At 49.9% G+C, this 15,933-nt stretch overlaps 1 protein-coding gene across 1 annotated transcript in view; it reads left to right on the top strand.

Annotated features, from left to right (window-relative positions):
• Nucleotides 1–165: 165 nt before the first annotated feature.
• The window catches only part of mrpl43 (mitochondrial ribosomal protein L43), a 118,580-nt gene continuing 102,812 nt past the window's right edge, over nt 166–15,933 (top strand). Inside the window, exons 1-2 of the mRNA XM_041209872.1 lie at nt 166–354; nt 10,248–10,354. Of these exons, the coding sequence (XP_041065806.1) occupies nt 224–354; nt 10,248–10,354 (238 nt within the window). The 5' untranslated portion in view covers nt 166–223. The remainder of the gene's footprint in view (nt 355–10,247; nt 10,355–15,933) is intronic.

Genomic DNA, 15,933 nt, shown 5'->3' with positions numbered 1-15,933 from the left:
TTTACCACCCTCTTATTTCTTTAATTTGCATTGAAAGATTTGCAGCGCGATGCACTTTTTTTTTTTTACATAACTTTAGTTTGTTTGCTTCCAATGTGTATCTTCCTGCACCCTGAAGGTGGAGGGAGAGGGGAAATGGCTATCGGAGGAGTTTGAGTGCTGCACAAATAAATTGCTTCCTGTGGCACTGTGGTGTGTGTGTGTGAGAGAGAGAGAGGGAGGCATGACGGCGAGAGGGACTGCTAGCCGCTTCCTGCAGAGTGTCTTGCAGAATGGGGTGGGCAGGTACATCTGCCAGCTGAAGAGGCTCAGCCTTGTGTTCAGCAAAGAGGCTCCCAGCAGCAGAGGGGTCAGGTTAGTACCAACCCTCCCCTCCCCTCCCCTCCACCTTCCCCCCTCCTTCTCCTCCACCTCCCCCCTCCCCCTCCTTCTCCTCCTCCTCCTAATCCTGCAGGTACTAACCCCCCCCCTCCCCCCCCTTCTCCTCCCCTCCCCCCCTTCTCCTCCCCTCCCCCCCTTCTCCTCCCCTCCCCCCCCTTCTCCTCCCCTCCCCCCCCTTCTCCTCCCCTCCCCCCCCTTCTCCTCCCCTCCCCCCCTTCTCCTCCCCTCCCCCCCCCTTCTCCTCCCCTCCCCCCCCCTTCTCCTCCCCTCCCCCCCTTCTCCTCCCCTCCCCCCCCTTCTCCTCCCCTCCCCCCCCTTCTCCTCCACCTCCTTCTCCTCCTCCTCCTCCTCCTAATCCTGCAGGTACTAACCCCCCTCCCCTCCCCCTCCCCTCCCCCTCCTCCCCTCCCCTCCCCCTCCTCCCCTCCCCTCCCCCTCCCTTCTCCTCCCCTCCCCCCCTCCCCCTCCCTTCTCCTCCCCTCCCCCCCTTCTCCTCCCCTCCCCCCCCTCCCTTCTCCTCCCCTCCCCCCCCTCCCTTCTCCTCCCCTCCCCCCTCCCTTCTCCTCCCCTCCCCCCTCCCTTCTCCTCCCCTCCCCCCTCCCTTCTCCTCCCCTCCCCCCTCCCCTTCTCCTCCTAATCCTGCAGGTATTAACCCCCCCCTCCCCCTCCCCCTCCCCTTCCCCTTCTCCTCCTGCAGGTACTAACCCCCCTCCCCTCCCCTTCTCCTCCCCTCCCCCCTCCCCTTCTCCTCCTCTCCCCCCTCCCCTTCTCCTCCTAATCCTGCAGGTACTAACTCCCCCTCCCCCTCCCCCTCCCCTTCTCCTCCTGCAGGTACTAACAGGGCATAAAAGGTATAGATTTAAAAATAATGGAAATAGGTGGGAAAAGAAAAATCTATATAAATTACTGGAAAAAACAAAAGGGAGGGGGAAGAAGCAGAAAGGGGGTGGGGATGGAGGAGGGAGTTCAAAATCTAAAGTTGTTGAATTCAATATTCAGTCCGGAAGGCTGTAAAGTGCCTAGTCGGAAGATGAGGTGTTGTTCCTCCAGTTTGCGTTGAGCTTCACTGGAACAATGCAGCAAGCCAAGGACAGACATGTGGGCAAGAGAGCAGGGTGGAGTGTTGAAATGGCAAGCGACAGGGAGGTTTGGGTCATTCTTGCGGACAGACCGCAGGTGTTCTGCAAAGCGGTCGCCCAGTTTACATTTGGTCTCTCCAATGTAGAGGAGACCACATTGTGAGCAACGAATGCAGCAGACTAAGTTGGGGGAAGTGCTGCTTCACTTGAAAGGAGTGTTTGGGCCCTTGGACGGTGAGGAGAGAGGAAGCGACGGGGCAGGCGCTGCACCCCCCCACGTATGCATGGGGAGGCGCTGTAGGCGGGGGCCGAGGAGCAGGGGGTGATGGAGGAGTGGACCAGGGTGTCCCGGAGGGAACGATCCCTACAGAATGCCACCAGAGGGGGTGAAGGGAAGATGGGTTTGGTGGTGGCATCATGCCGGAGTTGGCAGAAATGGCGAAGGATGATCCCCCGAACGCGGAGGCTGGTGGAGTGATAAGTGAGGACAAGGGGGACCCCACCATGCCCCTGGAAGGGAGGAGAAGGCGTGAGGGCGGATGCGCGGGAGATGGGCCGGACACAGTTGAGGGCCCTGTCAACCACTGTGGGTGGAAAACCTCGGTTAAGGAAGAAGGAGGACATGTCAGAGGAACTGTTTTTGAAGGTAGCATCATCAGAACAGATGCGACGGAGGCGAAGGAACTGTGAGAATGGGATGGAGTCCTTACAGGAAGCGGGGTGTGAGGAGCTGTAGTCGAGGTAGCTGTGGGAGTCGGTGGGTTTGTAATGGATATTGGTGGACAGTCTATCACCAGAGATTGAGACAGAGAGGTCAAAGAAGGGAAGGAAAGTGTCAGAGATGGACCACGTGAAAATGATGGAGGGGTGGAGATTGGAAGCAAAATTAATAAATTTTTCCAGGTCCCTGCGAGAGCATGAAGCAGCACCGAAGTAATCATCGATGTACCGGAGAAAGAGTTGTGGAAGGGAGCCGGAGTAGGACTGGAACAAGGAATGTTCCACATACCCCATCAAGAGACAGGCATAGCTGGGGCCCATGTGGGTACCCATAGCCACACCTTTTATTTGGAGGAAGTGAGAGGAGTTGAAGGAGAAATTGTTCAGTGTGAGAACAAGTTCAGCCAGACGGAGGAGAGTAGTAGTGGATGGGGATTGTTCGGGCCTCTGTTCGAGGAAGAAGCTAAGGGCCCTCAGACCATCCTGGTGGGGGATGGAGGTGTAGAGGGATTGGACGTCCATGGTGAAGAGGAAGCGGTTGGGGCCAGGGAACTGGAAATTATTGATGTGACGCAAGGTGTCAGAGGAATCACGGATGTAGGTGGGAAGGGACTGGTCAAGGGGAGAGAGAAGGGAGTCCAGATAACGAGAAATTAGTTCTGTGGGGCAGGAACAGGCTGACATGGATCTTGGGCTCCCTCCTCCATCCCCACCCCCTTTCTGTTTCTTCCCCACCTTTTTTTTCCGGTAAGTTATGTGGATTTTTCTCTTCCCACCTATTTCCATTATTTTTAAATCTATACCTTTTACGCCCTGTTAGTCTTATTTCACCCCACCCCCCACTAGAGCTGTACCTTGAGTGTCCTGCCATCCATTCTTAATTAGCACATTCTTTTAGATAATATCACCACCTTCAACACCTCTTTGTTCTTTTGTCTGTGACATCTTTTGATTATCTGCTCCTATCACTGCTTGCTTGTCCCTACAACCACACCACCCCCCCCCCCCCACCTTAAACCAGCTTATATTTCACCCCTCTCCTATTTTTACTTAGTTCTGTTGAAGGGTCATGAGGACTCGAAACGTCAACTCTTTTCTTCTCCGCCGATGCTGCCAGACCTGCTGAGTTTTTCCAGGTAATTCTGTTTTTGTTAAGGTTACGAAGCGGTTTGGTACAGTAGACTGCGAACATGTTTTCACTGGACTGAGACCAGAGCTCGGGGCCATAAATACAAGATAGTCACTGATAAATCCAAAAGGGAATTTGGGAGAACCTTCTTTAACCAGAAAAAGGTTAGAAAGTGGAACTCGCTAGCACAGCCTTGAACTCACATCTCTCTTTCGTTTCTCTCCACCTCCACCTTCCCCCTCACCTCATGCCCTTTCTCAGATCATCCAGTCCATGAGACCCACCTCATGTTCCCTTGAATCAATTCCCACGAAACTGCCTGTCACTCAGCTTCCCTTGCTGCCCCCATGTTTGGTGATATAGCAAATAGGTCTCTACTCTGAGGCACTTTTTTCACCCCCCCCCCCCCCTACCCCGAGCCCCCACCACATCCTTCAAATCTGCTGCTATCACCCTTCCTCACCCAAAGTCCTCACTCTTCTGTCCTTACAATTTACCACCCTATCTCCAAACTCCCTTTTGTCTCCAAACACCTTGAATGTGTGATTGCGTCCCAGCTTTCTGGGGGGGAGGCGATGGCACAGTGGTATTGTCACTCAACTAGTATTCCAGAGAGCTGGGGTAATGCTCTGGGGACCTGGGTTCAAATCCCACCATGGCAGATTGTGAAATTTGAACTTAAACACAAGTCTGACGACGACCATAAACGACAAACCATCTGGTTCACTAATGCCCTTTAGGGAAGGAAATCTGCCATCCTTAAGGTAGTCAGGAAGGCATATGACATGCTTGCCTTCATTGGCAGGGGTATTGAGTATAAAAGCTGGGAAGTCATGCTGCAGCTGGATAGAACCTTGATTAGACCACACTTGGAATATTGCGTGCAATTCTGGTCGCCACATTACCAGAAGGATATGGAGGCGTTGGAGAGGGTGCAGAGGAGGTTTACCAGGATGCTGCCTGGTCTGGAGGTTATTAACTATGAGGAGAGGTTGGAGAACTCGGATTGTTCTCACTAGAGAGATGGAGATTCAGGGGCGACTTGGTAGAAGTTTACAAAATTATGAGTGACATGGACAGAGTAGATAGTCAGAAGAGTCAATTATGAGGGGGACATAGATTTAAGGTGAGAGGAGAAAACTATAGAGGAGATGTGCGGGGCAAGTTTTTTACGCAGAGGGTAGTGAGTGTCTGGAATTCGCTGCCAGAGGAGGTGGTGGAAGCAGGTACGATAGTGATGTTTAAGAGGCAGCTTGACAAATACATGAATAGGATGGGAATAGAGGGATTCGGACCCCGGAAGTGCAAAATGTCTTAGTTGACGGGCAATATGATCGGCGCAGGCTTGGAGGGCCGAAGGGCGTGTTCCTGTGTTGTACTTTTCTTTGTTCTTTGTTCTTTACCTGGTCTGGCCTACATGTGACTCCATGTGGTTGACTCTTAAATGCCCTCTGAATGAGGGCAGTTAGGGATGGGCAATAAACACTGGCCTAGCCAGCGATGCCCACATCCCATGAACGAATGTAGCACACAAACAGCCCTTATCAAAGTCTGTCCTAGCCATCAGAGATATGATGGGTCGAATGGCTCCCTGTGCTGAAAATGTTGTTTCTAACATCCCCTATGTGATTGTGACCCTGTCTATTCTCTGCCTGTCTGCATGGTTTGCCTCACCATCCTCCTCCAATGCTTCTCCTCAGTCACCGAGTTGCGTGGGACGCCTCTCACCATTCAATATTCCAGATCCAGTCAGGAACAGAAGATTACCTACGGTTACATCTCCTGCTGCTCCCTTTGGCCCCCTCCTATCTCTCATCTTCATCTGGCAACATCAGCTGAGGGCACAGCATCAGTTCCGCGTGTATACTGGTGACACCCGAGTTTCTCTCACCACCACCACCACCATTCCCGACTCCTCCTCTGCCTCTGATTTGTCGGACTGTTTGCCTGACATCCAGTCTTGGATGAGCAGAAATTTCTTTCCAACCAAATTTTGGGAAGACTGAAGCCATCATCTTCGATTCCTGCCACAATCTCTGTCCCTTAGCCAATTGTCTGGGGACCCATTTGCAACTTTTGGTATCATATTTGACCCTCGAGATGATCAACTGATCCCATATATTCTCCGTCACCAAGGCCGGCCATTTCCATCTCCTTAACATCACCCCATTGCACCCATGTCTCTGTTCATCTGCTGACTTTGGTTATTCCAATTCTTCCCTGGCCGAATCCCATTTTTTTTCATTCATTTCTGGGAACGTGGGCGTTGCTGGCTAGGACAGCCTTTATTGCCCTTGTTCAGAGGGCAGTTAAGAGTCAACCCCATTGCTATGGGTCTGGAGTCACATGTAGGCCAGACCAGGTAAGGGCAGCAGATTTCCTTCCCTGAAGGGCATCAGTGAACCAGATGGGTTTTTATAACAATCGGCAATGGTTTCATGGTCATCGTTAGACTTTTAATTCATCCAAATTTCACCAGCCATGGTGGGATTTGAACCCGGGTCTCTAGAGCATTTCCCTGGGACTCTGGATTACTAATCAGTGACTTTGCCACTACCTCCCCTTTCCACCCACCATAAACTTGACCTCATCCAAAGTTCTGCTGCCCAATCCCAACTCTCACCAAGTCCCATTCACTCAGGCTTCCTGGCCGACCTGGCCTCCCAATCCGGCAGCCTCCCAAACATTCTCATCCTTATTTTCAAATCCCTCCGTGCTATCCATATCTCTATAACGCCCTCCAGCTCCACCACCCTCTTGAGATTTCGGTGCTCCTCCGGTTCTGACCTCAGGTGAACCCCCAACTCCCCTCGCTCCACCATTGGCGGCCTGGGGCCCTCAGCTCTGGAATTCCCTCCCTAAACCTCTCTGCCGTCTCTCCTTCTTGAAGATGTTCCTTAAAGTCTACCGCGTTGACCAAGCTTTTCTCAGCTGATGGGCCCGACCTTCCGCGGAGTGACAATCAGAGTAAGGTCGCCGCTCCAGTCCTACTTTTTTTTTTAACCTGTAAATCCTTTCGATCCTGCCTTCTGATTCAGGCTGGGTGAGAACTGGGCAAGGGCACTGCCCTCCTTCAGTCAAGCGCTGTAGGTTCAGATGGGCGCCCCCCTTTTTTTTTTACAGTACTGGCTGCTGTAAATCAATGTGGATTTAAGGGTCCCGCCAACTTCAAGCCAGAGAGAAGGTAGGCGTGTCAGGTAAGTGGTTAGAATTTTGGGGGGTGGGGGTAGAGGTGGACGGGCAGTCGGGGGGCAGGGGGGAGTCGGACAGCCTGGGGAAGTAATGGGGGGAGGAGGAGGCTTCAGCAGTTACTGGTGTTGGGGGGGGGGTGGGGGAAGTCGGGTGTGGGGGCAGTGCCCTGGGGAGTCCCGTGGTCGTGGGGGTGGGTGGGGGGTGGGGGGAGGGGGTGGGGGAGGAATGGGGGGGCGGTGTCAGTGTGGCTCTGTACAATGGTTTCCCAGAAGTTAGAAGTGGTTTCAATTCTTCTGACTTTTTCTGGGTAACTATTGCTGTATGACAGTCACACTCGCATGCACACACAAACATGCACACTAGCACGCACACGCGTACACTCACATGCACACACACGCATGTGCACACTAGCACACAGACACACACATGCACGCACATGCACACTAGCACGTACACACACACGCACACTAGCACACACACACACACGCACACACACACTAGCACGCACTCACGCGCATGCACACTAAGCACACACTCACATGCATACTAGCATGCACACTAGCATGCACACACACATGCACACTAGCATGCACACACGCGCACATTCACGCACATGCACACTCGCACGCACTGTCACGCACATGCACACTAGCACGCACATGCACACTAGCATGCTCACACACGCACAATAGCATGCACTCACATGCACGAGCACACTAGCACGCACTCACGTGCACATTAGCATGCGCGCACACACACATGCGCACTAGCACGCATGCACTCACATGCAACTATCATGCACTCAAACGCTCATGCACACTAGCATGCACTCACGTACATGCACACTAGCATGCACTCACGTACATGCACACTAGCATGCACTCACGTACATGCACACTAGCATGCACTCACGTACATGCACACTAGCATGCACTCACGTACATGCACACTAGCATGCACTCACGTACATGCACACTAGCATGCACTCACGTACATGCACACTAGCATGCACTCACGTACATGCACACTAGCATGCACTCACGTACATGCACACTAGCATGCACTCAAGTACATGCACACTAGCATGCACTCACGTACATGCACACTAGCATGCACTCACGTACATGCACACTAGCATGCACTCACGTACATGCACACTAGCATGCACTCACGTACATGCACACTAGCATGCACTCACACACACATGCACACTAGCATGCACTCACACACATGCACACTAGCATGCACTCACGTACATGCACACTAGCATGCACACACACACATGCAACTAGCATGCACTCACACACACATGCAACTAGCATGCACTCACACACACATGCAACTAGCATGCACTCACACACACATGCAACTAGCATGCACTCACACACACATGCAACTAGCATGCACTCACACACACATGCAACTAGCATGCACTCAAACGCACATGCACACTAGCATGCACTCACACGCACATGCACACTAGCATGCACTCACACGCACATTCACACTAGCATGCACTCACGTACATGCACACTAGCATGCACTCACGCACATGCAACTAGCATGCACTCACGCACATGCACACTAGCATGCACGCACGTACATGCACACTAGCATGCGCTCACGTACATGCACACTAGCATGCGCTCACGTACATGCACACTAGCATGCGCTCACGTACATGCACACTAGCATGCGCTCACGTACATGCACACTAGCATGCGCTCACGTACATGCACACTAGCATGCGCTCACGTACATGCACACTAGCATGCGCTCACGTACATGCACACTAGCATGCGCTCACGTACATGCACACTAGCATGCGCTCACGTACATGCACACTAGCATGCGCTCACGTACATGCACACTAGCATGCGCTCACGTACATGCACACTAGCATGCGCTCACGTACATGCACACTAGCATGCGCTCACGTACATGCACACTAGCATGCGCTCACGTACATGCACACTAGCATGCGCTCACGTACATGCACACTAGCATGCGCTCACGTACATGCACACTAGCATGCGCTCACGTACATGCACACTAGCATGCGCTCACGTACATGCACACTAGCATGCGCTCACACGCACATTCACACTAGCAAGCACTCACGTACATGCACACGAGCGTGCACTCACACACACATGCACACTAGCATGCACTCGCATACACACATGCACATGCACACTAGCACACACATGTTCACTGGCACGCACGCACACACACATGCACATTAGCATGCACTCACATGCACACTAGCATGCACTCGCATGCACACACGTACATGCACACTAGCACACACACGCACATGTTCACTAGCACATACTCACATGCACACTAGCATGCACACACACACATGCACACTAGCACGCACTCACACGCACATGCACACTAGCATGTACTCACACATACATAAATACATTCACACGCTCGCTCGCGCTCTCTCTCTCTGTCACACACACACAAACACAAAAGAGACACCCACTCTCATGCACACACACCCATAGACACAGAAACACACACACACATATACACACACACACACACACTGTCAGCGCATCTTTGGGTACACCCCAGGTACACTGTCTTGGAAATTGTAAGTTATGGCCCAATATCTCTTCAGTACCATGGTGTCAAACCTTGTTTAATAATGCTCCTGCAAAGCATCTTGGAAACATCAAAGGTGCTTTTTAAATGCAAGTTGTTGTTGTTCGAAATTTTGTCCTGTTTAAATTTGGAAAAGGCTATTTTTAAGTAATCGCGTCTAAATGGGTAAATCTTAAATAACAACTAAAATTAGCTAGTATAGGCCAATAAAAAAAAAGCAATTCAAAGATTTAAACTTTACCTGGCCTCCTCAGGGGTTTTAAAGCGCGCACCCACGAGGGTCACTAAAGAAAGGATCACACGCACTCCGACTGTAAACATGCAATATTTCAAACCCTGCTTTGCTCTGAATTGTTTCGTGATTAGCCCATTAAAGAATTTGCATTGTGCAGGAAGGTCTCTATGTGTGTGCAAATTTACTGGCCCCAGCTCAGGCCTGCACCTCAATGAAGTGTGCTTAGCATTGCGATCACGCTGAGCTTTGGTGCAATCGCTTCACGCCAGCGCCAACCTTTGGACTGAGATGTTGGGGCCTGAGCTATCTCCCGATCGAGACTCCCTTCTCCAGTGACTCTGCTTTCTTCTGGTGTCACCCAGCATTTCGCTGAGGCTGCTTTGTAACGTGAACGTAATCTGAGAGTGCTCTCTAATTAATTCTCGGGATGTGGGCGTCACTGGCTGGTCCAGCATTTATTGCCCATCCCTAATTGCCCCTTGAGAAGGTGGTGGTGAGCTGCCTTCTCGAACCGCTGCGGTCCTGTGTGGTGTAGGTACACCCACAGGGCTGTTAGGGAGGGAGTTCCAGGATTTTGACCCAGCAACAGTGAAGGAACGGCCGATATATTTCCAAGTCAGGATGGTGAGTGGCTTGGAGGGGAACTTGCAGGTGGTGGCGTTCCCTTGTGTCTGCTGCCCTTGTTCTTTAAGGTGGTAGAGGCTGTGGATTTGGAAGCTGTTATATGGGATCTTGTAGATGGTACACACCACAGCCACAGTGTGCCTGTGCTGGAGGGAGTGAACGTTTAATGTGGTGGGTGAACTGCAGTGGAAGTATTAAGTAGCAGAAAAGCGGCGGAATATGAAATGTTATATCTCTGATGTATCTTTTTGTGATGTTCCTTGGTCTCCAGAGAGTTCATTGAAGAAGGCGTGGTAGACTTTGCAAAGCAGAATCCTGGGATCGTGGTGTATGTCACGGCAAAGCGCTGTAATGTTCCGAAGCTGGTCGGGGAGTACTGTGAGTATCAGGAGCACTGCTCACCGTCCCGGGAAACTCGGGAGAGTAAGTTTGTTCTGTCCAGGAAAAGGTACCCGAAAATCAGGAGGAGAATCCGATTGCCGGATGTGTCCCATCACAGCTCATACACCTGACATTGACTATTAACCCTTCCCTTCGTTTTGCTGCCTCTTTACTCGGTGTTTCACATCCTTACCGTTTTAATCAGCTCTCGTGTCCGACTTAGGGCTTTTCATGGAATTATACTCGCTGAGGGAGGCCACTCAGCCCACGGTGCCTCTTCTGGCCCCTTTTTAAGAGCTATGCAGTGAATTCCATTTTCTCCACAGCCCTTCAAACTTTTCCCTTTAAATTCCTTAGTAAATTTCAAAAGGGAATCAGGTAAAGAATCTGCATTCCTGATTGTCAGTGCGCTGTGTTATAAAAAAAAACACATCTCCCCTCCGATCCTTTTGCTATTTACCGTAACTGTGTGTCCTCCTGCCAACGCTGGGACTGACTGAGTGTCACAGTTCACTCCGAGAGTCCGGGTAGCTGTGCCAGCACACTCCTCCACGTGTATGTTGTTGTCTGGAGCTGTGGATGAGGATGGGAGAGGCTCCAACTTTCTCCCCATCGTTTCTGGATGGTCAGGAATCTCTCCCGCCCTTACAGCCGGCCGCTGGTGTGTTTTGGCAGGGTTCTACAGGCCGATACTCCAGGTTTGGCCGCGCTCTGAACTCACCTTCCTCAGCTGTCCAGTCCTGGAGTGGGACACCACGAGCCTGGCGCTTCTGGCTTGGAGACAGGGTCGCTACCCACTGGGGCCACGGGGACCTCCAATCCTCCTGCCGGGGCAAATGAATAAAACTAAATTGACTTCGTTTGAAAGCGAGGGAGGGGGTGGCCAAAGCGGGGATGTGGAGTCATTAGGAAGGGCGTTGTCCGTCAGCAGGAGGCGCTGTCACCGAAACTCATTTGTCACCATTGGCTATAGGAGGAAACGTGTGTTAATCTTGTTACCAGCAAAGCACAGTTAGTGGCTGAGATCAAGGCTGATCTGTTAGCTTCAACCAGTCAAACTGCTGGTTTAAGGATTGTAGTAGGGGCAGGCTCCTGTTCAGCATTCCTATCTACCAACACGGGTAAGGATCCTCCTGCTACGAGATATCTCGACGAGCGTGCTAGAGGGAAGTCAAAACTCTCGCCCCTTTCTCTATCTCTTTATATCTGCTTCACGCTGACTTTATTCCCCCCTCCAGTCCAGTGGGTAACGCTAATTCAGGCTCCCTCAGAGCCCGCATTGTGCATTCACCGCCTGGCTCCAGCAGTGAGCCGACACTGAGTCGATGGGCCGAAAGGACTCCCATGCGTCAGTCGGCTATTGTTTCTCGACCTGGTTACAAATATCGATGGCCAATTTGAAACCCTGACCAGAGATTTTTGTTTTCGAAATTATCCTATAGAGGGTGTGATTTTAAACATTGAGCTTCGTGAGTATTTTGCGATTATTTATTTATTTATTTATTTATTTATTTATTGCTCCAAATGGTGTAGTGCAGCCTTGGGCCACAAGATGGTGCCCCAAACCTGCAGGTTGTTTAATGGTAAAACTTGGGACTTTTGAGTTTGCTTAACATAGAAACGGAAGATAGGAGCAGGCGTAGGACTTTTGTACTTCCAGCCTGTTCCGTCATTCTGTATGATCATGGCTGATCCTCTATCTCAACGCCGTACTCCTTGACCCTTTTACAGTCCAGAAATCTATTTCCTTCTTAAATATATTCAATGACTCGGCCTCTACAGCCTCCTGAGGTAGAGAATTCCACAGGTTCACCACCCCCTAGGTGAAGAGGTTTCTCCTCATCTCAGTCCTAAATGGCCTACCCTGTATCCTGAGACTGTGACCCCTTGTTCTAGACCCCGCCCCCCCCCCCCGCCCAGCTGGAAGAAACATCTTCCCTGCATCCAGTCTGTCCCTCCCTGATAGAATTTTATATGTTTCAATGAGATCCCCTCTCATTCTTCTAAACTCCAGTGAATAAAGGTCTAGTCGGCCCAATCTTTCCTCATACAACAATCGTATCATCTCAGGAATCAGTCTGGTGAATTTGCTGCACTCACTCTATGGCAAATATATCCTTTCTAAGGTAAGGAGACCAAAACTGCACACAATACTCCAGGTGTGGTCTCATCTGTACAGCTGCAGTAAGACATCCCTGTTCCTGTACTCAAGTCCTCTCACAATGAAGGCCAACATACCATTTGCCTTTTTAACTGCTTGCTGTACCTGCATGCTTGCTTTCAGTGATTGGTGTACACTGACACCCAGGTCCCTTTGTACATCAACATTTCCCAATCTATCTCCATTTAAATAATACTCTGCCATTCTGTTTTTCCCACCAAAGTGGATAACTTCACACTTATCCACATTATACTGGATCTGCCAGGCATCAACCTGTCTAAATCGCCTTAAAGCCACTGAACACCCTCCTCACCACTCACATTCCCACCAAGTTTTGTGTCGTCAGCAAATCTGGAAATATTACATTTGGTTCCCTCATCCAAATCATTGATATACATTGTGAATAGCCAGGGTCCCAGCACTGATCCCAGTGGTACCCCACTAGTCACCGCCTGCCACTCAGAAAGAGACCCATTTATTCCTACTCTCTGTTTCCTGTCTGCTAACCAATTCATGGAATTACAACATGCCCAACCCAATTCTGGCATTTATCACCCACATGAGCAGTCATCTTAAATCCAGATGCCTTTCCTGCTTTCATATTGCTCCACCTCCCCCTTTTTATTCACCCACTCTTCTGATCTCTTAAATGTGGGCATGTTTACCACAGCCTTGCAGCTCTCTGTATGAAAAGATCTCTCCTCCTTCCTGTCGTAAATCTCTGATTTCTTTTTTTATTATTGATGTTCCCTCATTCTGGATTCCTTAAACACTGGAAATTGTCCGTCCCTATCGCCATAGGACCAGGAGGAGGCCATTCATCCTTTGGGACTACTCTGCCATTCAGACAGATCAGGGCTGATCTGCACCTTAACTCCATTTGCCTGTCAGGGCTCCATATTCCTCGAAACATTTACTGAATTAAAAATCCATTGTCCTCAGTCTTGAAAGCTGCAACTGTCCGCCAGTATCCAGAGCCACCTTTTTTTTTTGAAATGGAAATATAATTCCAGATTTCCTGTTCTACCCTCGAGATCAAATTGTCTCACCATCTAACCCAATGAAAATAGTTCCAATTTCTCCAGCCTTTCTTTTGTAATTGTATTTCTTCAGACTTGTCACAACCTCTGCAGGGACCAGTAGCTTTTAAAGAGAAATTTGAACTACCTGTTATTAACTGAAAGGATGACATGTCAAGATTTCACGTTTTTTTAAAAAAATCTTTTACTGTATCAAATGCCTAAAAGCACTATTCACTAAACATCGTTTTCTTGTGTCGGCAACTTGAAAACCGTTTCTTGTTACTTATCACTCTCCTCAGAATTACAAGTCTCATTGCAAACAGTTCACAGCTGCTCCCAGCTTCTGTCCCCACAAAACCCAAAATGATGGGTTCCATCACAACCATTTACAGGTTGATATCAATACCACCTCTCTGGGACTTTGGGAGACGCGCGGGCCTACCCATTGTAGGTTTAGGAAGAGCTGTCAATGTCCCCAAGTGTCTGTAGCTTGCAATTCCCTCTCAATAATCCAATCTGAGGTCTTCTCCTCTTGCTCGATTCACTGTCTATCTCAATGATTAAGCTACAAAAACCATCAAGCCACCCTGATTTTGTCCTTTCCTCAACGAGTCCCACTGTTTCCATTGGTTGAAAGGCCAGGCACTAAAGGGCACAGATTTACTTGGCGATAGTAGCAGAGGGGGTGAGTAATGATATAGAATGCACCATCTAAAAGGGTGATGGTAGAAATGCCCCTGTTCTTTCCACAGTTCCTTTCCTTTTCGAGTAGTTCTCCAGTTGCCCTTTTCTACCATCACCCTTTTAGATGGTGCAGTCTATATCATAACTCACCCCCTCTGCTGCTATCAGCAAGTAAATCTGTGCCCTTTAGTGCCTGGCCTTTCAACCAATGGAAACAGATTTTCATTCTTTACACTATTAAAATCTCTCAGAGACTTGAGGCCCGCTATCAAATTGCCTCTGTACCTTCTGTAACCGCAGACATCGTACCGGGTTAGTTAACCACAGACGTTGTACCGGGTTAGTTAACCGCAGACATCGTACCGGGTTAGTTAACCGCAGACATCGTACCGGGTTAGTTAACCACAGATATCGTACAGGGTTAGTTAACCACAGATATCGTACAGGGGGTTAGTTAACCACAGACTTCCTTTAAGGGAGCAAATCACCGCAGACACTGGAGGTTTGAAACGAAAGCAGAAAATGCTAGAAACACTCAGCAGGCCAGGCAGCATCTGTGGAGAGAAACCGAGTTCACATTGGATGAAATCACTGCTTCGTCATCTCTATTGAAATCTGTTTGTGCTGCTTCAAATCGTTTTCTCAGCACTTACTAGGATCCAAAAAATATCCCTCCAAAAAATCCCACATAGACAGGCAGGCAGTGTAATGGTGATGATGTAACAGGGAGACAGGCAGTGTAATGGTGATGATGTAACAGGGAGACAGGCAGGCACTGTAATGGTGATGATGTAACAGGGAGACAGGCAGTGTAATGGTGATGATGTAACATGGAGACAGGCAGGCAGTGTAATGGTGATGATGTAACAGGGAGACAGGCAGTGTAATGGTGATGATGTAACAGGGAGACAGGCAGGCAGTGTAATGGTGATGATGTAACAGGGAGACAGGCAGTGTAATAGTCATGATGTAACAGGGAGACAGGCAGGCAGTGTAATGGTCATGATGTAACAGGGAGACAGGCAGGCAGTGTAATGGTGATAATGTAACAGGGAGACAGGCAGTGTAATAGTCATGATGTAACAGGGAGACAGGCAGGCACTGTAATGGTGATGATGTAACAGGGAGACAGGCAGGCAGTGTAATGGTGATGATGCAACAGAGAGGCAAGCAGTGTAATGGTGATGATGTAACAGGCAGACAGGCAGTGTAATGGTCATGATGTAACAGGGAGTCAGGCAGGCAGTGTAATGGTGATGATGTAACAGGGAGACAGGCAAGCAGTGTAATGGTGATGATGTAACAGGGAGACAGGCAAGCAGTGTAATGGTGATGATGTAACAGGGAGACAGGCAAACGGTGTAATGGTGATGATGTAACAGAGACAGACAGGCAGTGTAATGGTGATCATGTAATGGGGAGACAAGCAGGCAGTGTAATGGTGATGATGTAACAGACAGGCAGGCAATGTAATGGTGATAATGTAACAGACAGGCAGGCAGTATAATGGTGATGATGTAACAGGGAGACAGGCAGGCAGTGTAATGGTGATGATGTAACAGAGAGACAGGCTGTGTATTGGTGATGTTGTAACAGAGACCGGCAGTGTAATTGTGATGATGTAACAGACAGGCAGGCAGTGTAATGGTGATGCTGTAACAGACAGGCAGTGTAACGGTGATGATGTAACAGAGATAAGCAGGCAGTGC

This window comes from Carcharodon carcharias, chromosome 17 (genome assembly GCF_017639515.1).
Source record: "Carcharodon carcharias isolate sCarCar2 chromosome 17, sCarCar2.pri, whole genome shotgun sequence".
NCBI classification, from domain to species: Eukaryota; Metazoa; Chordata; class Chondrichthyes; order Lamniformes; family Lamnidae; genus Carcharodon; species Carcharodon carcharias.
This window is presented reverse-complemented; position numbering and strand designations above follow the sequence as displayed.